At 38.8% G+C, this 27070-nt stretch overlaps 2 protein-coding genes and 1 pseudogene across 2 annotated transcripts; 2 read left to right on the top strand and 1 right to left on the bottom strand.

The window, feature by feature from the left end:
- LOC145776957 (uncharacterized) overlaps nt 1-27070 on the top strand; it is an 868661-nt pseudogene that overhangs the window by 198420 nt on the left and 643171 nt on the right.
- LOC145777373 (uncharacterized) lies at nt 122-6778 on the top strand. Its single transcript, XM_082588739.1, has 5 exons — nt 122-765; nt 1522-1609; nt 1946-2034; nt 2276-2421; nt 2666-6778. The coding sequence occupies exons 1-5, from the start codon at nt 200-202 to the stop codon at nt 2857-2859; spliced, it is 1083 nt and encodes a 360-aa protein (XP_082444865.1). The 5' UTR covers nt 122-199; the 3' UTR covers nt 2860-6778.
- On the bottom strand, nt 6577-20302 carry LOC145777374 (uncharacterized). Its single transcript, XM_082588740.1, has 7 exons — nt 20005-20302; nt 19245-19390; nt 12029-12093; nt 8714-8849; nt 7979-8260; nt 7531-7673; nt 6577-7393 (listed from the first exon to the last, which is right to left on the bottom strand). The coding sequence occupies exons 2-7, from the start codon at nt 19319-19321 to the stop codon at nt 7266-7268; spliced, it is 831 nt and encodes a 276-aa protein (XP_082444866.1). The 5' UTR covers nt 19322-19390; nt 20005-20302; the 3' UTR covers nt 6577-7265.

The raw sequence follows: 27070 nt of genomic DNA, 5'->3' as shown, positions 1-27070 counted from the left end.
TAGTATGTTCATGAAATTATTACAAGAGATTGTTATTTATAATACGTTGTATTGTTCAATAGGTGAAGTATGTCATATTTGAAGTTATATTTGTAAAAGAGTTAAATGGTATTTCTGAAAAAACATTAAGCTAAGACTTTTCAGTAATTTGCCAAAGACATTTTTTCAAGTTTATGTATCATAATTAATCAGCAACTTGATGCAGTATTTAGCCACACATTCAGTGCAGCTGGACACATTAGCTGAGAGTGTTGCAAATGACATTTTGCAAACTTGCTTTGTGGAGTTAGCACTTATGAGGAAATGCAAAACCAAAAAATCTGCATTAGAGCTACTAGCTGGAAATTTTATTCGATTGAACGTATTCCCAATTGTTCAACTATTTGATAATGGACTATTGGAGTATGCATCAGCTATATCAACAACAATACTGAACTCAGCTTTATCAAGCAGTCTCCAACGCAAGTTGAAAGAGCATGTTGCTATCACATTCGCTGAAAAGTTGTCATTAAGAATATTTAGAGACTTCTTTATTTACAAAATAACTTCTACAAATAAAATGTCTTGTCATTTATTGGGAAGCTATCAAGCCATATCCAAAAATCAGATACGAGCCTTTGCAGAAAGTGTAGTTAACAATATCATGAAAGATGTTCTTCAAAAAACAAAAACCAACCAACAGAATAGACACAAGTGGCCGCAAAATTACTGTGAAACACTAGCTAACAAGGTCATTAAAACAGCTTTCCATGACATACTCCACAAGTAAGAATTGTAGTATATATATAGGCCATATTTTTATTGGGGTGCAACCTAATTCGTACCATGAACAATTCGTACCGTCAGTTTGTACCTTGAAAAGATCAAGAAAAAAAATTAAAAAAAGCAGTAGTCGCTGATTGCAGTTTCCACAAACATTTTAAAAAGGTTAGGGTATCTGAGTATCAGTATCCGCAAACAAACAAACTGAAAAGATCAAGAGAAAAAATAGAACATTGCTGATCGCAGTTTTCGTTTTTCCGTAGTTTCCGCAAACATTTTAAAGTTTCCGGTAATGATCCTAAGAGTTTGCCGAAGTCGCTGATCGCAGTTTCCGCAAACATTTTAGAAGGGTTAGGGTTGATCGGAGTTTAAATGCGATCAGCGACTTCGGTTTTTTTAATTTTTTCTCTCGATCTTTTCAAGGTACAAACTGATGGTACGAATTGTTCATGGTACGAATTAGGTTGCATCTTTTTTATAATCTTTGGAGTCATGTTTACTGTTTAAAAATGGGTCATATGGCTACTTACCTGATTTTTAACCAAGGTTTTATCTGAATAAAAACCTTTTAAAGATCTCAACAAGGATGATACAGGCTGTGAAGATTTTTTGATGATTAGTAGCCACATGATATTTGGTACATAGCTTTTATATAGAGTTCATTGATAGTGATATATATGCTGTTAGCGACATCATATTGATTGTAACAAATATTCTTGTTATATATTGATTGATCATCTTTAATTAACATCTTCGAAGGGTGAAGCAGAACCGGTATGAAAAAACTGTAGCTTTGGATCCTTATCCTCAAGTACTTCGTAACAGGGCATGGCATTCTTGTCTTAAAGTAAGTATATATATATATAGTTATTATCATCATAGAAGAATGTACAATGTGCATTGTTCAACAAATAGAGATTTATTACAACAAAACAGTTAAATGTCTATTTTGGTTATGTTTTCTTTTAGTCACTGAAGAAAACAGTGTTTTTAGAAACGTTGAATCAATGTCTACTAGCAGTCAGGTTGATATACTTTTTCTGTGCAGAATATTTTGTTAATTGTGTTGATTTTACAGTTTGTTTATTTGTAAGATCCAAGACCTACATACCTTTTATTGCAGAGTAAATCAAACTTGTTAATTTTCAGTTTTCTTTACTTATAACGCTGTTCTGTTTTTCAGGATGGAAACAAATTAACATTCTCAAAAATTATCAAATCGTCATTCAATCAAAGCCCTACAACCAAAAATAATCACTTCAGAAAATCTAGGTACAGCCATTGAACTCTAAGTCTAATCATCATAATAAGCTGGAGTAGTACAAAATTGTTACTTCTACCACAGTATTACCAGATTTGAGATGAAATAAAGTTATGTTGACAAAGTTAAAGATTTACCATAAATTAATTCACTGGTTTAATGATGTGACATTACAGAATTGTACTACAATGACAATTCTTTGCTGGTAAGGACGAATTACACACTACCGTAGTTTATATTATTTTTACCCAGTGAACTATTTTCTCCACTCTCTACTGTGATTGATAAAAATGGTAGAAAGGCGATTGATCTATTCGCTCAGCGACTCCTGCGCTCTATCACTACCTTGGACCAATTGGACTATGAAAACATAACCCATAAAGGATATTTTCAAACAGGTGTGTGCTTGTGTTTTTCTATTCTGTGTTTGTAGGTTGGAATTATGACGACATTTGGTTGATATACACAATAAGTGAACCAATTACTAACGGTAAAACTCATGAGTGAGTGGACAGGAAATAACAATCACTGATTATTTGTACGATAGCAAGATTACTAATGAAAAAAATGGTGATAAATTTATTAGAACGTGAACACTGAGTAGTGGATTGTCGAAATCCGCTGTAATGTTTGTTTGTGTAGGTGATCGTGGCGGTGCACGGAAATGGGACTATCTTGATTCGCCTACAAAACGTTTTCGAATAAACAGAGACTTTGGAAGTGATAGCATGAACGTGAAAACAGGTTCACATGCTCAAGGGTATATCGCATCGTACGCAGACGATTTGTCAAGAAGAATTTTGCGGTCTGCTACTTTTACTGATTTTGAGTATTGACATTGTCCTGCTTGGAGCTATGGCTTATCAACACTTTTTTGAAAGTTCAACATTCGGACTAAGCTAAAACTTACACTACCTTACACCGTTATCAACTAATGCCCACAATAAACTAAAAGTTATTTGCATGGTTCTAAACCCATGGAATGATGTCCAGAACAAGGGCAGGTCCAGCCATTCCAAGTAGTAACTACTAACTAGTATATGATTTCATTTTCTTGCTTTTTTCGAACCCACATACAAAGCGTTGCCAACCTATACTGAATAACACAGTTGGAAAGTTCTAACATCCACATTAGCAATATTGGAACTGGCTTTACAGTCACTACAGTCTGTTTCGCTCCCCCCCAATATATTTATTTAGTAAGCGCTGAGCGAATATTACGTGATATTAGATGATAGTAACAGGTCTAGTTTTAACAGGAATGGTAAAAAGATAGGGTAACGTTCTTCTGAATCAATTTGCTAGACCAGGGGTCACCAACTGGTCGCCCGCGGGCCGCATGCGGCCTGCCACACTTTTATGTGCGGCCCGCAGAAGGTATCAGCGCACAAGTATAACCAAAAATACTTTTCTTGAGTTAAACAGCATGAAGGCAAAAAATACTTTCCAGGAAGCATATTTTCGCTTTGCATACGATTCCACCGAACGACCAATCAGATTGTAGTTGTAGGTAGGGATCGTTTAAAGTTATTCCAATACGATGTTCAGCCACACTGTCCCAGTGGTTGATTAAAACGTCTGTTTTCGAATTTCGAAAATGTCCGTTAGCATAGGGTTGCTTATTTTAAGTTTGTAAATGTCCTGTAAACACTAGTGTGCGTTTCACCGTTATTGGGTTTCACGAGCAGTGTTCCTTTATGCAAGTTTTTATTGGCAAAATAGGTCGGTGTGCCAACTCCATTTATAATAAACTTGAAAAATATTATATATAAATTTAAAGACTTTTTCTGGTATTATGAAAATATTTAGCTTAGTACTGCAAAATGTTGTTAATCAACAATTCTTGCCATGCTATAATACGCACCGCAAGTGGCATTTGTCTAATAATTAAGGAAAGACGGTTTTATAGACTCTCACAAAAAGAATGAAAAACCAACTCATTGTTTTTTTAGAGGGAACACTGTTCATGATTTACGATAGAAACGTTTTTTCGGTGATTTCCACAAGCGTTTGTTTCATGGAGCCTTGTTTGTTTCTCCCTGTTAGGCCTATTGGAGCCTATTTTTTGCTGATATGTTTGCAGGTCACTATTGTTGCCTGTATTGCGATGTGTCAAACATTTCCATGTTTGATGAAACTGTTAATTGCAAGATATCTTTTGCGAAGCGAAGTGACATCACTCTTGCTTGGCGATGAATATTCTGATGAAACCGCTCGCCTCGCTATAAGTGCGCAAAACAAGTGGCCTTGTTAATTAGGCATTGTTAAAGAAGTCAAAAGTGTTGTTACAGGAGCTTGGCCTGGCAGTAGCGTTGTTCGACTAATTTTGTTGCTGCGGTATTCTAAGATAAATATTAACAATATGTAACGCTGGATACTGGGTACGAAATGCGTTCTATTCTAGCATAAGAGTCAACCTACCTAAAATTTTATTATTGCGGCCCGCCACAGCTCTCCTAAGTGCCAAAATGGCCCGCATGAAAAAAGGTTGGTGACCCCTGTGCTAGACTATTTTCCAACAATATACTGTATGCATCGATGTAAAGATATTTCCTGCTCAGTGCTCATAGTGGCTTTGAAAAAAAAACGATAGGACTTCTTTTCTTGAGCAGTTAGTTTCACTTTTGTATGAAATCTTACGAATAATGTCTTGCCAGCTAATGCATTCTCTGCACTGTGATTTTTCGCAGTCCGTAATTGAATCATTTCAACTTGCTCCTATGGAACCTAATGGTATTATATAGGAATTTTGTTATTGTCATTTTTTGGCATAATTACAATGGTTTTCAAGCTTGTTACATATGAACCTGGTGTCAAATTGGAATCAGTGATTTTAGATTCGGTTACTGGTGTCGTTCTTCAGCCAGACTTTATAAATTTATGTTACACTTGTGAAAACTTTGTTGGTGTCAAGTTATAAATACGCATCTTAACTCATCACAATTTTCGTCGTCACCTAGTGACATAAAAATGACTTAATACTGTTTTCCACTACGTGACTAAGTTCGTAGCAGCTGCAACAATATTGTTTTTTTCTTCTGACGTTTCGAAATTGTTTTGAACGACTCTTTTTTCTAGCAGTGTTTATGATATACGTATCAGTGAAGAGAAGGCGAAACTGCGAGCGGCTTACGCCTATTATCGAACCATTTTTAAACTTTCATTTAAAAATCAACACTTCAATGCTGGAGTAATTTCCAAATACGTTTTCCTTGTCAGTAAGCAAGTCGCTTTTGAAACTTGCAACAAGTACTTTAGTACTTGGTCTACTTATACTGATCTAATGTTGCTGTACTACATGGGAAAGTGGGAAACCGCTTATCGATTTATTTTAAATCATGAATCCTCAGCAATGTTCGCACAGCAAGCGTTAAGAAATTCCGTTGAGCAATTTTGAAAACGGTTGTCATGATTTTCCACTTAACTTGCTCGTGTGATGGTCATTTCAAGGATATCATATATTGGATGTTCCGTTAGGCCTTAGGTCCTATAGCTTGAGGCACTCCAAAACTTTTGAGAAAATTGCGCCACACCTAGAAAACTCTGCAGTTTCAGAACATTCACAAACTCAGAGTGGTGTTTTGCTGTGTAGGGAACTGTGTGTATTTTCAGGGACAAATACAATCAAGCAGACGTTCAAGGTTGATATTTTCGTGAGAAGGTACACAGGCCCTGGCTGTTAAAGATATTTTAGGCCGGCACCAAGTCTACTGTTCTTGTAGATGAACAGCTGAAACCTCACGTTTGTTCCAATTGACTACTGTATGTAGTCAAAACGCAGTCTTTATTGACCTTGGGTCTAATTTTTCCTCAATCGACTCTCTTCCCTTCAACCATACTTTCGGTTTAAATTTTGTCATAGCCTCGCGTATTTATTATGCAAGAAAGAACTTTGCATCACCCTCTTGTAGCTATAACAAATCTATAGTTTTAAATTTTACCGTCACTCTAAAAGGGGCGAGTTAAAACAAGTCACTTAGACTGTTCACAGATGGATCTATTTTAGAGCTAGGCTATGGTGTTGTGCAAGTACTTGAAATAAGTCAATTACAGTACATACAAGGCAATTGAAATTTCAGTTACTATAAGTTCCCTTCCATTTTGAAAATTTCAAAACTACGTTGTTTCAACCAGTCATCAGCATACCACTTTAGAAAAGTTAAGGTATTCACGTGCTATGTTGCAAACATGGTGATATTTGCTTGTCGATTTTTCTTTTGTGTGTATAATACCGTCGAATTTTCGATCTTGATAGCCTAATTTGTCATATTGACAAATCAAAACGGCACGCTTGCCTAAATTAGTGTGCCGCGGTACGCAGATTGAGAGCCACTGCCTTAGGCTACCCCGCTTTACTTGCGCAACATAAAATCAATCACTTTAACTTTTATACGTACTTTTAACCATGTGTTTGAACTAACCAGCTAGCAAAATATTTTTTTACATCTACAGATGCTCAACAATTATTGTAAAAGGACCAATTTTGCTAGCTAGGTTTATTTTGTTTGACTTATCTGTTGTTATTGTCATTTCATAGTCGTTTCCGTACAATATACGATAAATAGTTTATTGCTTTATTTCGTTGCATTGACGAAATTGTGACAGTTTTAACGCTTTTAGCTTCAATGCTATTGAGTGCATCTGACTATGTAGAGTTCATTGAGTGCGAGGAATCATCATATTTCAGTGTTTGACAGCAGCTTTTCAATAGCACTACGCACTCATGATGTTAAAATAAAATCCTTGCCGTGTTGAGACAGCGTGTTACAACGGAGAAAATATCAAGGCTGTGGAGTCGGGTAAAAATTATACGACTCCGACTTCTCGTTTTATAACTAGCCGACTCCGGCTCCCAGTATTGCCAGATTTTTTAAAGTTTTGTCGTTTTTTTAGAATTAATTTCCAAACGATTGAAATTGCAACAACGACTTTTCCAAAAACTGGCAAGAACATACACTTCTATTTTCTGGTAAAGTTGAACAACGCAATACAGAAAAAATAAAAATAGATTGCAAACAAAAATTTCACTGTTCATGGTTTTGTATCAAGTCGGAGTCGGCCTTTTCTTTATGCCTAACAATTCCGACTCCGAACATGTTAAAATCCTTCCGACTCCACAGCCCTAGGAAAATAGTATGCAGAAGGCACACAAAAGTATACGTGGATTTCATTCGATATAAAACTGCGAAATACATGTGCAACTGTGCTAAATACATAGTGGACTCGTATCAGACGAAGCTTATCATAGAATGCTCTGGACGGCGTTTTCGATTTGACTTTTCTCTCTACTGGCCAGTAGAATGTTTGTTGAAGTGTTATCATCATATAGAGAAGAATAGTTGAAGCGCAGTAACCCCGAAGTTTCATCATCTGCGTATCAACACAATTTTTAAATTCAAGTAAACTGTGAACAAGGTCATACAACGTTTTACCTGATAGGCTACAGGAACAAGTTTTCGAAATAAAGTAAAGCTTTTTTCTTCAAAAAAGTAAAAAAGTTTTCTGACTTCTTTCTACGTCCGTTTTTTCTTGATGCTGCCTCCAGTTGACGTATGCGTTTCCAAATGCATCTACCAAGTGACTGTTCTTGTCTAAAAACGATTCCTTGCGCATTTTAAGTTTCGTACATTTATTCTTTCGCTTTTGTGCACTGTTGAAGAGTTTATAATTTATTTACATGCTTGCAAAACTTCGATCTCTATCGATGGTTTCACATTGTGCATACACAAAGCAATTTAATGATGTCGTGCAGTCCCTCACATTTTAAACAGCCTTTTGTGGAGCGAAACAGGACAAATCCGTATATTCGAACCTCATAAATACCTGAATGTTTTTTTTTTCAATTTGTGAACAGAACACTGATAATAGTGACATTGAAAACACGAAATATAATATCCTATATGTTGTTGCCAGTGACACACACACTTCTTCATTAAGTTATTAAAATGTACTGACGTTGGCATTAAAACTGCGGATTTCCAGTGGTCCGTCACTCGGGTATCTTTCTGACTGAATCTGTCAATCCACTCTGGAGCAAAGCGACGTTTTCTGCGGCGAGGATTAAAGAAAAGATCAAAGATTCTTTTCTGGGAAGCAAGCAAATGCGTAGGAGGTTGTGCATCTTTTGTTTCCTCGTGAACAACCTCATCTGTTGTTTTTGTTTGATCTTCCTCTTCGTCCGTTTCCTCTTCATCCACTTCTGAAATTTCATCTTCAGTAGAGTCGGTGGTTGGTTCACTGCAAGAATAATGATCTTGATGATCCAAACATTCACTTAGTAGGCCTAACGATATAGAATTAGAAAAGCGGGCTGAACAAAGAAAGTTTTACGGAGAAAAATTGAATGCTTTTTTCTAGGTTTTGTGGAGGCGCATGACCAAGTGCCTGCCCTGGATCCGCTATTGTCCCAGCCAGCAAACCAGCCCTGAACATGGACTCTGAAGGCTTCAGCGCACCTTCGTCAGACAGGCCACACCCTCGAAATGAGGATTAATTCATGGCCTGTATAATCAAAATTAGTTGATAATAATGGATTAATATAGCCTATTATGTAGACGTACGTTAATAAATCAATGTAAAAAGGACTGGTCGTGACAATACAATAAAAAGGGCTACCGCACTGTAAATAAGCTACTTGTTTCTTTTCAACTAGGTTGGAATAGCGCAACAGGCCAGCTGTAGGCTACTCACCTGTTGTCGGAAACCAGTTCAGGAGGAGGAAGTGCTTCAGAAAAAAATGACAGGGGAACAACTTTCACACCATGCCACGCTGCGATTGAACCAGTGGAAAGGGTTGGAATGTTTTTCGATTGCTTGTTTCCGAATTCTGCAACGTGTGACGGAATTTGATTCACAAAGCTCACAGCTGTAAGACTAAGCCACACTTCAATTGCGACTATCGTGGGTTGAAATCAGTGTTGTACGTTGACGGCGTCAACTTTTTGTTGACGCTGAGGCTAGCGCCTTCAGTTTATTTTTTAGTTGACGGAAGTGATAGCGCCGTCAACTATTTTGCCGATTTTAAGCGTCAAGCGCTATGCGTCATTTTTCGTCTTCATGGAAAATCTCGTTTCACAAAGTATATTGTATATTCTGGCCAGCGCGACTCATCCGAATTAGGCCTACCCGCTTTTACGTTGGTTGGAATGGCTACCTGGAATACAAGCGGAAGAAGTTTGCCAAATGGTGATCACTCTTATCGTGAGCAGGGCCGGATTTAGCCTAAGCGCTGCCCTAGGCAGATACGAAAAGTGCCGCCCCCCCAAAAAAAATTTTCGATGGTGCGCTACGATTTATATTTTCAATTCCTTACAAAAAGGTTATTTGCACTGTTTATTTGAATACATCAATGAATGTCATTGTATAATGAACTAATTGTTTAAAATCGCTTCCGGCGGGTTTTTTCTCTTGCAAACAAATCAATAATTTCTTCAAAGTCTGTAGAAACAAGTAAAGATGAGTAAATCCTCAAAAACATTGTTTACATACTTTAAGCATCAAGGCAAGCAGTGTTTTTTTTTAAAGTGTTTTGGGGGACCAAAACGGTCCTCCAAATTTCTCCAGCGGTTTCCCAAAATTTGGACTTGCAACTACAGTAGAAAAGTAATGGTTGTTTCTTGCTATGTCTTGTCGATAATACGAATATAGCCTACGATCAATAGTTCACGTCCGGAAAAAAGAATAAGTGGAGGTACAGCTAACAGCTGAATCAAAGAGTTATTCACAAGTGCACCTTCGATACTCGTCAATGTTTATTTTTGATTTATGGCGCATAATGTTTTTACGTGTGGAAACATAACAAGCAGAAGCCAACAAGCACACTTTGTTTGATTGTGCAGCAAACTTGTTTGGCGGCCGTGCTGGGCAGGCTGTTTGGTCGCTGTCACAATCATTTAAGCTGTGCCTTGTCGACTAATTCATTTTATGTTACGTTGATTGTATGTAGTTATGGCTATTTTTGGTATTTAAATGAAACACTTGCGGTCTCTTAAAACTACTTCGCGGTCACCCAAACCAAACCTTAAAAAAAACCTGAAGGCAAGTACACAAAATAGTCTGCAACTTTTCCATCAACCTAACATTGACTAAAAACATTTTTTTCTAGGCTCCTTTAAATTTACTAACAGTGAAACAAACCGAACAAAGATTAATAAAAATTGCACAGACAAAGCCTAGTCCTCCATATTAAGCGAAACAGATAAATAAAAGAAGCGCTAAGCAGCACATATTGTTGAAAACCAATCAAACGTGAAGTACTCTAGAGGCGATGACTTGCCGCACTGTTTATAAATGTGTGTGATGTGATAACATATTTATTAACTCCTATATATATATCTGTTGTGAATTATTATATTCACGTACAGTATTATCAATGTAATATATATTCGTATATTTTACCGCCCCCAATAATTTGCCGCCCTAGGCAACTGCCTACTGCTAAATCCTGCCCTGATCGTGAGCAGTATCGAGAAGGAGGGATCAGAGAGAGAAAGCGAAAAATCAATGAATGTCATCGCGGAGGTTGAAGAAACTTTATTTCAAGAGCTCTATGCCCCTGAAAAAAGCGATGTTGGTGCAGTGGACCTCGTTAAAATAAGATTTATATATGCTAAGTCAGCGTTTCTTAACCGGGGGTGCTGGAATAGACTGTAGGGGGTGCTAAACGCATGCAGTATAATTTTAAAACATGCCATTTTACTTTTCTGCATCTTTTCGTCTTTCTGCCAGTATCAGCAGATTCGCAAACGGCGTGATGAATATAACAAATATACTGTAGCTTCACTGTATTCCTGGACAATCATGGAGGACCAGGCACAGTGTAGCCTATGACCTGCCATTTCGTCTCTTGCAACTCAAATTTGAAGCCTGCTAGACTCTGGCAACGCCAGTTGAAGCATCCAACTGCAGAGTGTGAACAGACTCTCGAGACCCTTTTTACATTGCTTTCCTTTCAATCATACAGGCCAAAGTTTAATGGCGGCGCCAAAATTTTGACATGCTCTTTGCTCGCTGGCGGTATATTTTGTAATATTTGTAGTGAAGTTTCTTGTTGTCTAACAAACTGTGCTGTTGTTTTAAGAGAGTTGATTCACTTAGCCTACATATGGTTATAATTAAATTTCTGTTGGTAAATGAAAGGCAAATACCAAATCCTGAATCAAAACAGCAGCACAGTTTGTTAGACAACAAGATACTTCATTACAAAGTATATCGCCAGCAATCTGAAAGCATGTTAAAATTTCGGCCTCTACTAAACTTTTGGCCGGCACTGTAGTAGTTGTATGTTAACAATAGTTAGGGGGTGCTAGACTATTCAGATCTGTTTACAGGGGTGCTAGAGTCAAAAAAGGTTAAGAAACGCTGAGCTAAGCTATCACAGCACGCATGGAACAATGATAGGCTACCTTTCCAAGTAAACGTTTTCAAGACTTGTTTTTGAAATACAACACACCAATACCATTCAGCGCTGCTTTGGAACGCATGTTTTCGCTTGGAAAGGACATTATGCGTCCCAAACGCAGCAGATTGTCAGACAAACGTTTTGAAATGCTTGTGTTTCTACTAAGAAATAGCCAATAAGCTAAGGCAGCTACTTAGCCTACAATACAATCTCAAAACATAAAACCTGTTCTTTATTTATAGCTATTGTTAGCCTACACTTGGTTGAAATACTGCCGTTTTGTGAGACCCTGGCTAAAATAGCGCCAGAAATTCGCGCTGACGCCGTCAATTTATTTTATTGACGCGTACAACACTGGTTATAATATAGCCTAGGTTTATATATGTACGATAGCGACCTACAGGCAAGGCTACACTGTGGTAGGCCCACGAATAAGTATTTAGAACTTTCCAGTCTATTGCGTTTTGACTAAAGCAGTCAAACTTCTCAATGATCATTAGGCTATTATTAGCATTAGACTATTGTGATTTCAAAACCAGCAAATGCACGGCCACGGATTTTAGTGCAAACAAGCAAAAATTAGATACCTGTAGCCTACTGCTTACTTTGTAAATTGCTTGCTATTCCTGGATTGACAGACCAGCATGGCTCAAGTGGTGTTAAATATTGCCTGTGTTATAAAAAATATTTGTCAATTCAACAAGTAGCCTAATATTAGGCATACCCTACCACTGTAGCCTACTAGCCAGACGAGGGCATCTACTAGCCTACTTTAAACAAAATTTCGGGGAGGGGGCAGGCAAATAAGCACCATTGCACATGTTTGTAGACCCGGCAACGAGTTGACGAAGGTGAAACACTGGGGGGAGGGGCCTCCTCCAGAGAAAAAAACACCTAAAAATTGCGCATTTTGAGAATATTTTCAACCTAAATCAGTTGGTTAGCGCATGACTTCGTGAACGAACAGGCTTTAAGATCAATCGGCTCTGGTTCGACTCTCGGGGTGTGCGCTTGAGCAAGACATCTAAGGACTGCTCTCCATTCAGCGGCAAATATTGGATGGAATAATTCCTCGGCAACAATCAGAAACTTCACTCTGTCAACCTCGGTAACCAGCCCTGCGTCAAGAGCCTCTACAAGTGAAACTGCCAGGAATCTATCTTCTTCATCTATCGAGTCTTCTAAAGTTCGTTGATACACCACAGATTGACACATTCTTCCGCAACGGAGTTATACACTGACAGGTCCCACCTACTGCGCCGGGTGGTAAGCCGAGGGAAAACAAGAAGGTGGTCCGCTGTTTGGGGCTCGGTGCCACAGATACATGCAACTGGGCCCGTGTTGTAGCCCCACTCCACCATTGCAGACTTAGTGCGTCCAACACCAGTTCGGAGTCGATATAATGTTTTCCACTTTGCCCAAGGAGCGGTTGCTCCTGGGGGGAGGGACTCTGATGGTGGGACCTCCATTTCAGTGCATGATGGGTAATTTTCGAATTGTTGTTTCCATTGCTTAAGTCTTGTTTCTTCTTTTGTTGAGGTTTGTGGCTGAACGTGTGTTAGAAAGCTTTTTCTTGATTTCAACCGGGTTTGTGCAGCAGTTTTTCCATATAGAGGATGTTTTTCATCACATGTTTGTTTTAGCCTTTCAGCTTGACTGTTAACGTCTCTTCTTATGTGTGGTGGTGCAATACCAGCAAGCAGATAAAGTTTGTTGGTATATGTGGGCAGGGTTGGGACTATCGATTACGAATCGATATTCGATAGCGTTATTCTTTACTTTGTCACTATCGAATCCGTGTTTTCTTTTCTTTTTCAAATAAGTATCGATTAGCTGCTATTCTTTACTTTTTTGTGCGTTGAATCCGATGTTTGATATTCGGTACTTTTCTGTAAAGTTTACAAATAAACAACGTAAAATATTAACCGAATTCCACAATTTTATTGGGCAGACTTTGAAATTCTATTGAAAGGAGGAGCGAATTTTTTTTGCGGGGAAACCCTGGTTGATCGCAGTCAACTCGAACCCTGCGTTCTTTTGTTTAGGCCAGGTCCAGGCACTCATGCAGTTTGTTAGAAAGGGTCGTAATTATTAAAGCATGCCGATGCAGTAGGCTTGAGTGTGAAGTATTTTTCACTTCTTTGAATTTTTTTCAATTTGTTACTGCCTTGAGCATTCAGAAAGAGTGGTGGAATAATTTTTTTTTCAATATCGATTACTACATTCTTTATTCTTTACTTTTTTTTCTAGTATCGAAATCGGTTAATTCTTTACTTTTTTTAGCACTATCGAATATCGGAATATTCTTTACTTTTTCACTGTCGACTCCCATGCCTGTATGTGGGCTTCAGACACCCAGTAATAAGACGACAAGAATGGTTGAGTACCGAGTTAAGCTTCGATGAGTGACAGGACCTGTTCCAAACAGGGCATGCATATTCTGCTGTGGAGTAGCACAAAACCAATGCGGTCATTCTGAGGGTTTGTGGATTAGTGCCCCACCCAGAGTTGGTAAGCTTCCTCAGGATGTTGTTTCTGGTGTTAACCTTAACCTTTGTGTTTTCAATGTGCTTTTTGTAGCTGAGAGTACGGTCTAGTGCAGCGTTTCTCAAAGTGGGCGAAATCGCCCCCAGGGGGCGATTTCGAGCGCCAGGGAGGCGAAAAAATCAAAAGGGGCGATCGGGAGGCGAAAACACTCGAAGAGGGCGAATTTATCAAACCACCAATAACAGTCCAACGCGCTAATAACAGTCCAAAGCGTAAATCATTCACTGCAAATAGATGAATCCACCTTGATTGACAATGTATCGTTGCTGCTTGGATATGTGCGTTTTGTTCATAATATGAGAACTCAAGAAGAAATGATTTTTGCGCTCAGTCTTCCTACAGATATTCGGGCATCAAGCATCTTAATGCAGTGAAAAAATTCTACGAAGAGAAGGGGATTCCATTGAAGAATATTCTACAATGCACAACTGATGGTGCTCCGGCAATGGTTAGAAAAGCATCGAGGGTTCATTGCACTGATGAAAAGAGAAATTCCTGGACTTATTGCAATACATTGTGTAATTCACCGTCAGCATTTGGTTGCCCGTAATCTCAGTCCTGAACTGCACGAATCACTGAATATTGTGATAAAATGCGTCAACAACATAAAAGCTCATGCTTTCAACGGCAGATTATTTCGTTCACCTTGTTGCCAAAACAATTTGAACGTCTTTTATTGCATACCGCGGTAAGATGGCTTTCAAAAGGTGCTTGTTTGAGCCGCTTTTATGCCCTTTTTGTTTCAGTTATCGAATTCCCATCAAGCACTGACGCGACATTAGCTGAAGATGTGATACCCAGAATGACATCGCATATTTGGCAGACATTTACAATGTCATAAACGAAGTAAACAAAAAGCTTCAGGGAGAAATGATAACTCTCATCAAGTGCAAAAGCGTGATTACCTCATTCATTGCAAAGCTATCTTTATTCAAACAAAATTTCGGTTGAAATGTCTCCTCAGTTTTCCCATTTGAGCGAGAATGTTATTACAGAAGAACACCGGCAAAAATACTGCTCACATTTAAACACGCTTCAAAAAGACATGAAACTTCGCTTTGCATATCTCGTGGACCTCCATGTTCCAAACTGGGTGGTACAACCATTTTCTACCGAACCCACAGTCAGACATAGAAGTGGAACTTCAAGAGCAGTGCATTGATATGCAAACAGATGATGAGTCAAGAGTGAAATTCACAAATGATCGATAGCCTACGATTTGTTTTGGTGCCAGGTTGCTGGCAAATATGAGCTTTTCTGGAAAGAAGCTAGAATGTGGATTTTGTCGTTTCCTACTTCATATATGGTTGAAAAGGGGTTTTCGGCTGTGACATTGATGCTTTCAAAGCAAAGAAATCGCTTGCTAGTTCATAAACGTGGTGATCTTCGACTCTTGTCTTACGAAGATGTCGCCAAACATTTGAAAACTTTGTAAAAGTCGCCAAGCTCATCTATCCCATTGAACATTACCCTATCATGTTACTGTCAATTTCGTTTCCCAAAACTGAATTTGTCTATCACTCTATTATCAATGTTCATTTTACTTGACAGAATTAGGGGGGCTAAATTTTATTTCAATAACGAAAAGGGGGCGATGGACTAAAAAAGTTTGAGAAACACTGGTCTAGTGTCACTCCAAGGTAGACGGGGTTAGGGCAGTGCTCCAGCTTTGTTCCCGACCAGGAGATTTTGAGGGTCCTTGTAGCTTCTCTGTTTTTTTAGGTGGAAAATCTATCAAGGCTTTGTCAGTCCGAAGATAAAAGTTCAAAACCAACCAAATGATGCTGTAACAGAGAGTGAAATGAAAATTTAAAATGTTTCTCGTGGGGGGCAATTCCTACCTCTGGCTGGTGCCGATACACTATCAGTTTCTTCAGTGATGCTGTTAAATTCATTTCTTGGATTAGCCTACATTTTGAGGTGTCTCTACACTTTCATCTTGTTTTAAAAAATTTTGATCCAGCATTTCTACACGAGATAATTCTGAAGCCTACTTTCCAACTAGCCTAAGATCTTCATGAGATGAATTAGAAACTTTATTACATGAGATACTTTATTAGAACTTCTGAATCATCATGCTTTTTTTGCAGAATATGCAAAATCAATTTTGTTTCGTAATTTTAAAATATTTTATGTAGCTGAAGCTATAGTTTCGCTTTGAAGTAGAATTATTTGTCCTGAATTTGTTTCGATTAGTTGATAAATAAACTCTCTGTGTCTCTGATAAACAAAAGAATACTGACTGACTGCAGAAGGCCTTGGAAGTCCAAATTGGTGGCTGCAAATAAGTGCGAGAAAAACTAATTGATATGATTGTGATCACGATAGCAGTGCTTCCACTTTGAAGGATTTTATCTCAAAATCGGGATTTTGCAACGCTTTGAAGGATAAAAAAAGGAAATGAAGATCGGATTCGGAAGGATTTTTAACAATTTTACAAGGAAATTTTGGCTTAAAAAGGAAATTGTTGTTTTTAGCAATTTTAAATTTTTTTTTATTGATATTTCCATTCAAAAGTTCTAAAAACGACTGGAATAACAATGATCAGCTGGTTTCCGTCGTCACTCACCATCCGGAACCTTCTCTCACTCTCTTTCCCGTTCTCGCCTTTCTGTCGCTTGATTTCTTTTTTCGGCATTTTGGGAATTGGGCGTGAGTGCAGACTGCAGTGAGTGAGTTAGTTCTCAAATCTTTTAGTTAAAATTAGGTAATCCGTTGATTTACAGTTGAGCTTGGCTGACAAAGTTCACTGTGCTTCGACTAGCTTCGACGTACAGTTAGGTATGATAAACTTAGGCTAGTGGCATCCTTCCGGTTTAGAAAAGTTAATTTTTGCCCATATGCTAACCTGTTATGGTGTGATAATAATAACTTATAGCTAGCTAGGCTGTGTAGTGTAGGCTACACACAGTCAGACTGAGTCAGTATCATGAATAGGCCTAGTATCCTGAAGTTTTTTGTCAGTCTCACATGATTGTGAAGACGTTACTGACAAGGAGAAAAAAGAGATCCTAGCCCAGGGGTTCCCAAACTGGGGTACATGTACCCTTAGGGGTAGCCTACATTTCGACTATTCAAGGGGTAGGCCTACATTAGATTAAGTATAAGGATATTCTTTCCATAACTTCTAATCTGCTTTAAAATATTTTTTATCACTTGATGATGTTAATAATTTGAACCGCGATTTCACTGCGAATGCTCAGACACTGCAGTCTGGGACAGGGATGCAAGAGGAACTGATTGAACTCCAACATGATGGCTTTGCACGCGATGTGTACTCTGAGAGAAATTTAAGTGATTTTTGATTTACGATGTGCAAGTCGTACAAAAAGATTGCGAAACCTGCTATTCATGCATTGTTGTTGTTTCCATCAACATGGTTGTGTGAGTCAACATTTTCAGTGCTGCTTGGAATCAAATCAAAAAACAGATCACAGCTCAAAACACCTGAACATGATTTTCGTTGTGCTGTTGCTAATGTTTCACCTCGTATTAATGAGCTTGTTGCTAAAAAGCAGGGTCATCCATCACATTAGCTAGGATTGCTGGGCTTATTCAACCGATATATTGTTTGTTTGTTTGATTGATTGTAGTGTTTGTTTAACCTTGGATTACATTGGTATGAATAACTTTGTGTGCTTTGATTGGTACAAAATATCATGTATGCAGTCTTCTAATACAGCTGTACTGTTAATTTGTAGCAATATCTAAACTTTCTAAAGCCAAAAATATGAGAAAATTTTGGGGGTAGGCCTACACGAGCAAATCTATAAACTGACCAAAGGGTACCGGTGAACAAAAAGTTTGGGAACCCCTGTCCTAGCCTATAGTGCTAAGTTTGCGTATCACGGAAAACTGAATTAAACACAAAAATAAATTTATTAATGGATGAATAATTCGTTACTGGACATTTACCAACTGTACATTTTCGATGGTAGGGATAGGTTAGGAGTCTGGGTAGGAAAGATGAGAGTGGTAATTGGTAAATGATGTCCAGGACTCCAGGTGGTAAATGTCCCAGAACCGACTAACTGACAAGCAGTTTTTTGGCTGGACAGTGAACAAAGGAAGTAAACCATGTTATTGTAAAATATGTGCTGCTTTTATGTAGCCCACTGTTCTAATAAAACAACGTTGCTTCGACATACCGGTGCTACGGTAGGCTACTGGAAAAAAATCGAGATTAAATAGCTTTAGCTGAGATTATAATAAATTTAAAGTTGTATTAGCACCTTTTTAAACTTAGTTTCGGGAGAGAGTTTGCTTTTTTATACCAAAGACAGGCAAGACACAACAATACCACAGGGTTGAGCATTACAACAGTAGGCCTATATATTTTTTACATATTTACAAAATAGTTTAGCATTCAAACGTTTTCGGCTTAACATAAGCCCTATCAGGAATATGAAAATATTAATAAAATGCAATAAATTTCAACTTCTTTTAAACTTAAATAACATCAAAAATAACCTCGCCTATGAAGGAAATTTTGAAGGATTTCCTACTTAGAAAAAAGGGATTTTTCAGGACAAAAAAGGAAACTGAAGAAGATTTATCAATTGCCAGAAGTGGAAGCACTGCACGATAGGCTATTTTTTATTAGTTCGATATGCTGATCACGACTATCATGTCAAAAGTGTTTTAACCACAAAGGAATAATGTTGAACTAATGCTTAATTCTGAGAAATTCTAAGAAGTCTAAAAGATAGAGTAGAGTAGCTTACCGGTATCAATCTTTTTGTGAAAACTAAAGCCACTGTTACAAATATTAGGCTACTTAAAACTAGAGATGAAAAAGATTAATTACGAAAAGTGGGGGTGGGAGCAAAAAAGTTCAGTGGGGATCAATTGTCCCCCACTTTCCCCTTAACAAAGGCCCTGAAATAACTAAGCCATTAGCAACAGGCCCAGATTTAGGGGGGCAGAAGGTGCAGGTGCCCCCCCCCCCCCAACTTTTAAAGGGCCCCCCTACGTGGAAAAAATGTGATTTTGTGTTTTTTTTTTCTTTCAGCCTTTGAAGTCCCTACAAAATGCTGTGCAGTGGTGGATTAATGCTACTGTATACGTAGAGGTATTATTTGCATGGGGGCCCCCCGATCTAAAAGTGCCCCTGACCCCCCATCAGCTAAATCCGGCCCTGATTAGCAAGCCTAAAGAGATCAGGGCAGTAGCCTGCAATACAAGCGAAATGATACCTAAAAATATATCATATAGGCTAGGTGTTTATTGATCAAAATTGCTAATAAGTAGGCCTATCAGCAGTAGCCTATGCACCTTGGTAATGGTTGCTGAAGTCTCAACAAACTTTCGACAGGAAAGAAGTTTTGGTTGAAAGATGAGTTCCAAAACATCGACTGAGGACACACACTATTTACATCGCATGACCGTTTGTTAAAATTTGGATGAAAATAATAAGCCACCTAAAAATAAATGTTGTTGATATTTTGCCAGTTTGCTAATGATTCCGAAAGCATGTAACTCTGATTTTAGTATCATAGGTTACTAATCTAACCTTTCAATTTACATTAATTAAAACGCTTAAGCTATTAGGTCACCTTACTTAAAAGAACTAGCTGTTTTATGGACACCATCAGCATTTATTGACACCTACGCGGTTCACTGTTTGGCAATATTGTTACCAGATGGGGATGATTCTGTCTCTAATTTGGAGAAATTTTAAGGTTGTTGGAGATATAAATCGTAATTTGGGAATTTTTAAATTTTCAGAAAATAAATCAAAGAAACACTCCTGAACTGGAATCCTGGTTACGTCGGCTTTAATAAAGTTGTTTTTTTGAAATCACGCAGGGGACGTCTGGCAACGCTGTTTGGCAACTAAGTAACTTTTTTACTTTCCTCCAAGCGATTATGACTTCCAGTTGAAATTAATAAGCTGTAAAATTTTCTTGCTTTGAGTAGACAGTAAAGCATAGGTTTAAAGGCCAGAACTAACTTGCAGATGTTTCAGGATGATTTGACTGCAGCCATGCCTAATTTCAACAAAGCAGCTAAGCTAATAATAGGCTATATTTACCTGATTAAGCACTCCTGCTGTGCGTCGTGATGTTAAGCAGAAGTTGTGCTCCAACAGTCTTGAAATAAGCCGATTGTAGTATTGTAAGCACAAAGTTGGTATTACATTGCAAAAATTTTCAAATTCCACCAATGCCTGGGTTTTATCAACGTAAAGAAATCTCCCGTCTGCAGACCATTGCAAACTCTGAATAAAATCGCTTTTTACTGCTTTCTGTAAAAACTTTAAAAAAAAGTCCCGCGAATAGATCACATCATGCAATAAGTTAAGAATCTGCCTGCGCTGAGAAAGAGAAGTTGATGGCTTCATAATCTTAAATGATTGGAGTATTGCCAAATTCCAGAAACTATTGATTTCAATTATGACTTCATACACCGAATGCTAATCTTAATGAACTGGATAAACACAGCAGAGTTCCAATGCAGGCTACTGTAAAAGTTTTTCGGATCTTGCAAAATATTTCATTTGCTTTGTTTAGGCATTAGACCTACTAAGCGTTTATCATCGAAAAAAATAATTTGCAACTTATTCATTTCAACAACGTTAGTATTTTTTTTTCTTGTTTCATTGGCAGGCCCAGATTAAGGTCAAATGGAGCCCCTGTGCTAATGAATTTTATGGGGGCCCTTCCCAGCTTACGTGGAGCGTAATGGAAGTAAGCTGGTTTCGCTTGCAGAGGAAACCGAGCCTTGCTTAGGTAAGTTAGATAGGCTTAACTTTGAAATAGCACGTGATCGATGATTAAATAAGCATGTGCAAATTAAGTCAACAATGTTTACGTTATAATGGATGCAAAATCAGCAAATTGCAATGAAAGGTTATTCTGAATTTCTATTCTAAACTGCTCTTTCATTCACTACTAACTACCAATAGGATTTAGAAAACTAACATGAAATTCAGTCGAACGACTTTTTTCTGGCTTTCTTTGCTGCAAAGTCTGTAAGGATATAAAATTGAGAAGTCGCACTTTATCACACTCTGTGCTGAGAAGACTCAGATTAGCCAACCGCTCTTGTGTCATTGTAGACCGAAGTAGCCTACGTTTGTGATTCTTTTCAGCTTAGAGAATGATCTTTCTCCAGAAAAGTTAGTGACCATCATACAAAGAAACAATCTAAGAATTGTTTCAACATTAGGGAAAGCAGCTTCAACTTTCTCATTGTTTATTATCTGGTACATGTTTTCATGACTAAAACTTGCTTTATTCCCGTAAGCCTTTTTAAGATACAGGTAGAAATTCAAAAGTTCGTCAACAAGACAGAGATCAACATCAATAGGAAATTCTTTCGCTAAATTCATGACACTCTGTAAAATCTGTTCCTTTGATGTAGGCTACGTATGAAGATCAATTAAAAACGAGAAATTCGTAGCAACTCTTTTGTAAATTATTGTTATTTGTTATTCAAAATTTGTTATTTTATTTATTTCATTTTTAGGATAAGTGGGGCCCTGTGTCTGCGGGGCCCCTGTGCTTTAGCGCACCCTAGCACAATGGTTAATCCAGGCCAGGGGCGCCGGAAGCGGGGGGCAGGGGGGGCGAATGCCCCCCCTGCCCTCAATTTTTCTGCAGATGGAGGGGCAGGGGGGGCAATGGTGCCCTTTTAAAGTCATGTAAGCTACTGCACATTTTGCAATATAACAATTACAGCTATTCGCTTTTAGCCTAATTTCTTAATCTTTCATTTTTGCCTCAAAATAATATTTACGGCACAAAATTTTGCAACACAGTAGCCTACAGGCCTTAAAACTCGTTTTTTTTTTCGGCAGCCATTGTGGCCTACCGGAAGCTTCTTCTCGGCGGCCAAATCTGCGTGCTTGGAGGCCAAAATACAAAATAAAAATAACGAAAGCACAAGTAAATAGAATTAAACTTGCAACAATGCTAAAATGATCACTTAGCGTTGTTGAAGTCTGGGCGACGTTCTACAGTAGAATCGTTGCACCACGCAATATAGTGAGGTAGATAACCCTGAGAATACTTCATTTGGTGACACAAGCATGAAAATTGGCACACACGTGGTCACAGCGGTAAACCATAATTTCTTCGTGGGAAAATTGTAACTTAAAGTTCCCGGATCCTTTCGTCTGCATATAATGACCGAAGAAACACACACTTGAACTTCTTTTCAAACAGTGTATTTCTGTAAAAATTAGCCCACGGCTACCAAAAACGAGGGGGTGCAACGCGTACACCACTGAAAACTGTCACTACAGAACAGATTACTTGGATAAAAGACGGAACCTTTGTCCAGCTAGCAAGCACTAAGCCAACAGTTAAATGTGCGGCCAACTTTCAAACAATCATTTTACGAATGACCAGAATAGATATCAATATCTCAAATTCACGTAGAAAGTAACTGTGACGCAATAAATGAAAGACAATTATGAAGTCATTCCAACAGGTGTTTAAAGCTGATGTAATATTTCCTGTTTAAACAGGCCCAAACAAGTCCAAACAAGTTTGACACAAGTCTATGAACGATGGTGCAATTTTGGCACATTTTCTAGCAACTTCCATGACGTAATATTCAGTAGACTTGAACGGTTTTATATGACGTTTGATTTGTACAGAGATTGGCCGTAACATAGCGGCCCCTAGTTATGACAGTCTAACATGGCATAACTAAAAAAGAATTGAAGGACAATCGTGAGCCAATGAATAAAAACACATGATACACAAATTGTTTGAATCACTCACGTTTAAGTTAATACGCAAATACAAAGGGCATGCAAAGAATGAACAGCAATACGAAATAATACACGATACATGAAATTGGTACCATAGGTACACGCTAAAATGACGCTATATACAATGGTTGCGCTAATAACCGACTGTTCCGGGCTCAGACAAGGGTCGGCCACCGCAGACAAAACCAAGCTCAAACCCTAACACTTAGGTGTTCTTTACGGGGGCGAGGCACGAAATATCCCTCAACACGTAGTCTACTTTTACTTTCCCCGTACTCTCATCATAGTTGCAGACGGCAACTTTGGCTCTACGAACCACAGGCTTCCCTTTCCTAATTTGTGGAACTACCTCATGCACCCTCCCAAGTTGATACTTCCCACGTTTACCAATGTCTTGGAGAGAACCTACCACTACAAGTTGACCAGGCTCCAAATTCTCGGCCATTTTTAGCCATTTTTTCCGGCCCTGAAGACCTGGCAAGTAAAAATCGATCCATTTACTCCAAAACTGCTGAGAAAGTGACAAATTGAACCGATAATCCCTTCTTAATTGGTCACGATCATGTGGTTGCCCAACAGCACAGTATGGGTCTAAGTATGGGGTCAAAAGTGAGGCAGGGGTGATGACAGTAAAATCCCTAGGGTCGTCACTCAAAGGTACCAAAGGGCGTTCGTTCACGATCCGAACGGCACTACCTGTGTACGTAAGCAGTTCAATAAAACTGGGCTTACGTATTGAAGAGTCCAAAATGTGAAAAAATGCAATTTTAAATTGTTTAACCATTGCCTCCCAGGCGCCACCTTGCGCCGGAGCATACGGAGGTATAAATTCCCAGTTTATCTCTCTCTGTCTCAGGGCGTTGTGAAATTCAGCTGATTCTATCAACTCGGGTAACTTCTTAGATGCTGCCTGAAAGGTACTTCCATTATCGGAATAGATAGCATTAACCTGCCCACGTAAATCTGTAAACCTTGTAAAGGCAAGTAAAAAATCACTCAGCGACAATGACGTAACCAGCTCAACATGAATAGCGCGAGATGCCATACATGTGAATAAGAGTCCCCAAGCTTTTTTGTGACTCCTACCTTCAACAAAGGTCAATGGTCCAAGATAGTCCAAGCCGCAATCAAAAAAGGGTTTCCTATGGGCAGTTGTGCGAGACAAAGGTAAATCAGACATGAGCTGCCTTATAGGCCGAGCTTTCTCAATCGCACATACACCACAATCATTAAGATACCTCTTCACGGAAGCATTACCATTAGCGATCCAAAACTTCTGTCGCGTAGACAACAAAGTGTGCTGTACTCCACAGTGCGCATTTCGATTATGATGCGACAGTACAACAAGCCTAGTGAAGGGGTGCTTCGAAGGCAAAACAATCGGATGCTTTGCTTCTAGAGAAATCTCGGGAGAATTACTTAAGCGCCCTTCAATGCGGATTACACCACCATCATCTACACAAGGTCTGTACTTTTTAAGTGAACGCAATCCTTTCAAGCGTTCCTTCTCACGTTGCGAAGCGCCAACACTACCCCGCTTTATCACTTCCTCAAGTGCATCCGGCGATCGTTTGGTCATTAAATGTAACACATCGCCATACACGCTTTTCTGAACAAACTTCACAGTTAAGTCTAAGGCTCTATTAAGATAAGAGGCGTCCAGTTTTGGCTTCATAAAGCTACGCTTTTTCGTTTTACAGCACAAAAATTCAACAAAAGCAACCAAATAAGCAATTCTCTTTTTCATAACATACAAAGAAGGTGCGGCCTCGATCAATCTGTGAAGGCCACCCTGTCCAACGTCAAGCGACCCCTCTTCGTCACGAAGATATAGGCTATGGACAGGTACTGGAGTGGGGTTTTCTACAGATGGAATTTCTTCACACTGATAGAGAAGACTAGAACCATTTAACCACAACTCTCGAGACTCTTTCTTTGTAATAAGATTTGGCCTTGTGCCAACATCAGCTGGGTTCATATCGGTAGGGCAAAAACGCCAATCCTGGGCTCCAGACAACAATAAAATATGCTCAACTCGACGCGTAATAAACTTATTCAAACGTAAATCAGGGTTCTTAACCCACTGCAACACAGTCCGAGAATCACACCAAAAATACTTACTGCAGTCGGGCATCTTCAATGCCTCGTAGGCCTGCTTCACGAGTCTTGCTGTATTTAAAGCGGCAACAAGCTCTTTCCTAGCTATCGGCCAAGAAAACTGATTTTTTACAACAATGGTAGATTTACCCAGAACGAAAGACACACTCGGAACTCCGTTAACCAGTCTACGTAAGTAAACAACAGAAGAGAAAGCTTGATTCGAAGCATCACTAAACCCATGCAATTGATATGAAACAATATCATCAGGACTGCACACACCAGAGTTTGCAAAATACCATCTCGGTAACGAAAAATCCTTAAGCAGGTCCAAAGAGCGAAGCCACGACTCCCACTCTTTAACAAAGCTATCAGGGACCTCGGTGTCCCAATCAAACTTGTCTATCGCCAATTGCTGAAGTAGGCCTATAAGGCGTGCTTTTAGAAAAAATGGCGCTCCAAAGCCTAGCGGATCAAAATTTTGTCCAAGCTGACTGAGCATACTTCGGCGCGTGTGTTTAGCTAAGGGCTTTAAGGAACATGCGATACGCATCTCGTCAGACTCGGTTTGCCACACACAACCCAATGTCTTCGCTGATGGCAAAGTCATATTTTCAGTCTGAAAGTCAATGTCACGAATCAAAGGTGAAAGCATCTCATTATCCAAATTTGACAAGACAATCATAGACTCCTTGTTAGCACTCCACTTAACAAGTTTAAACCCACGGCTATCAAACAAAGCAATTGATTCATGAGTGATTTGCTGAGCTTCCTCTAAGCTATCAGCCGAAAATATAAAATCATCCATGTACATATTATTTGCAATATTGCAGAGAGTCAATTCACCAGCACTGCTGGGATTCTGCTCGATCATTTTCTTTATAGCCAAGCAAGCGATATACGGGCTACTCTTTATTCCCCAAGGGTGTACACAAAAACGAAATGGTACAATCTTTCCACTTTCAAGGTCATCATCTTCAAACCACAATATGCGAAACAAATCCCTTTGCGACTCAGGTAACTTTATTTGAAAGAAGCATTTAGTCACATCAGCCATGAGACCAAATCTACCAAGCCGAAATCTAGCCAAGACATCTACCAGAGGGTTTAACAAGTCAGGACCCGAAAACATTACATCATTAACACAAGTTCCTCGAAATTCAGACTTGCCATCGTAAACAATGCGCTTTTTTAATTGTGACGTAACAAAGTATGGTAAATACCATTCAAATCCCTTGACATTTCCTGCTTCACCAGTACGCTCAATATAGCCATTTGATTTAAGATCTTTCATGGTGTCAGTAAGGAAATCACGAAGTTCAGGTTGTTTTAAAGCTTTCTTTCTTAAAGCAGCAGCTCTATCTGACGCCAACACAAAATTGTTAGGTAGATCAATATCTTCCTTCAACGGAACAGGTATCTCAAATCGACCATCTTTCAACTCAATATTCGGTTCGACAAGTTCTCTAGCCAAAATATCATTGCGAGACAATTCACAGGTTTCATTTTGCAAAGTCAAATCCTGAATGACTTTATTCAGGTCTGCTATTTCCATATCGCGAGACTCAATTTTACGCTGAAAGCCAGAGATGACATCCGACTCTGAAGACGTCTGCACTCTGCACACTTTAGCAACGCTTTCAACTAAGGGTGACTTACCACCACAAGCCAACCAACCGAGAGGAGTGAGTAAAGCATGCGGTTCACTGCGATTTTCACCAACACGTTCTTCTTTTGCCCACATCAAATAAGCGTTGTCATTGCCAATCAGTACATCTACAGTACTACAATCATTCAAATGAAACATATTCACGTCATGAAAATGACGGAAACTACTTAAATCCTGCTTATGTGGTAAAGTCTTAACATCGTCAGCCCAAGCTGGGTTAACCACCGAGGTTATATCACAAAACAGTTCATCAGTCTCTAACGACTGGATGTTGAGTTTAACAAGGTCAGCACAAGTAGGTTTCTGACCAGCCAGAGTATCCATTTTAAACGACGCTTTATCATACGGTTTAAGACCAAGTTCGCACACCAAGTCACTCGAAACAAAGGTCAACTGCGAACCAGGATCATGCTGACAATACACCAACTTCGATTTGCCAGTCATTGGATTCAAAACACGAGCAGCAGTAACGCGGTTAAAGGCTGCTTTAACATTTCCAATCTTAACATTACGCACAGGAACTCTGGCACCAGCATCATCTTTACCGACCAAATCCAGAGAATCACGTGACGTCACATAAAAATCATGCAGAAGAAAATAGTGTTTCCTATC

The sequence above is a fragment of the Aplidium turbinatum genome, chromosome 9 (genome assembly GCF_918807975.1).
Source record: "Aplidium turbinatum chromosome 9, kaAplTurb1.1, whole genome shotgun sequence".
Classification (NCBI taxonomy): Eukaryota; Metazoa; Chordata; class Ascidiacea; order Aplousobranchia; family Polyclinidae; genus Aplidium; species Aplidium turbinatum.
The sequence above is the reverse complement of the archived record's forward strand: the minus strand, read 5'-3'. Positions and strand labels throughout refer to the sequence as shown.

Bases quoted from the DNA above. Each gene is read 5' to 3' on its own strand.
- LOC145777373 (XM_082588739.1), top strand. From the start codon at position 200: ATGCAGTATTTAGCCACACATTCAGTGCAGCTGGACACATTAGCTGAG. The intron at 1,610-1,945 runs GTAAGTATATAT...TCTGTTTTTCAG, and splicing joins CATGGCATTCTTGTCTTAAA to GATGGAAACAAATTAACATT. The intron at 2,035-2,275 runs GTACAGCCATTG...ATTTTTACCCAG, and splicing joins AATCACTTCAGAAAATCTAG to TGAACTATTTTCTCCACTCT.
- LOC145777374 (XM_082588740.1), bottom strand. From the start codon at position 19,321: ATGTTTTGGAACTCATCTTTCAACCAAAACTTCTTTCCTGTCGAAAGT. The intron at 8,850-12,028 runs GTAAGCAGTAGG...CACACGTTGCAG, and splicing joins AATAGCAAGCAATTTACAAA to AATTCGGAAACAAGCAATCG. The intron at 7,394-7,530 runs GTCAGAAAACTT...GTTGATACGCAG, and splicing joins AAAAACGGACGTAGAAAGAA to ATGATGAAACTTCGGGGTTA.